The following is a 293-nucleotide window of genomic DNA, read 5'->3' as shown; positions in this document are numbered from 1 at the left end:
TAGCCGTGATGGGGTTGCTGGGCTGGGCCCCGCTGTCTCCCCTCTGCCAGATCGCCAAGCAGCAGCAGCAGCTCATCCAGCAGCAGCACAAAATCAACCTCCTGCAGCAACAGATCCAGGTAAACGTGGGGGACACCCCCTTGTGTGTCCCCATTCCCATGCTGGGGGATCGCAGCCTCCTTGTGTCCCCTCCTGGGGACAGGATGGCACCCAACTGCAGTGTCCCACCCTGGTTACCTGTTGTCTCTGCTCCTCTCCCCTATTCCCTCCAGCAGGTCAAAATGCCCTATGTC

General features: G+C 60.4%; 1 protein-coding gene across 1 annotated transcript in view; it reads left to right on the top strand.

Moving 5' to 3' along the window:
• Positions 1-293, top strand: part of SOX13 (SRY (sex determining region Y)-box 13) — a 5,760-nt gene that overhangs the window by 2,562 nt on the left and 2,905 nt on the right. Inside the window, exon 5 of the mRNA XM_010018266.1 lies at positions 51-142. Within this exon, the coding sequence (XP_010016568.1) occupies positions 51-142 (92 nt within the window). The remainder of the gene's footprint in view (positions 1-50; positions 143-293) is intronic.

This window comes from Nestor notabilis, unplaced genomic scaffold (genome assembly GCF_000696875.1).
Source record: "Nestor notabilis isolate BGI_N333 unplaced genomic scaffold, ASM69687v1 scaffold16057, whole genome shotgun sequence".
NCBI classification, from domain to species: Eukaryota; Metazoa; Chordata; class Aves; order Psittaciformes; family Psittacidae; genus Nestor; species Nestor notabilis.
Note: the sequence above shows the minus strand (reverse complement) of the source record. Positions and strands in the feature narration are given on the sequence as shown.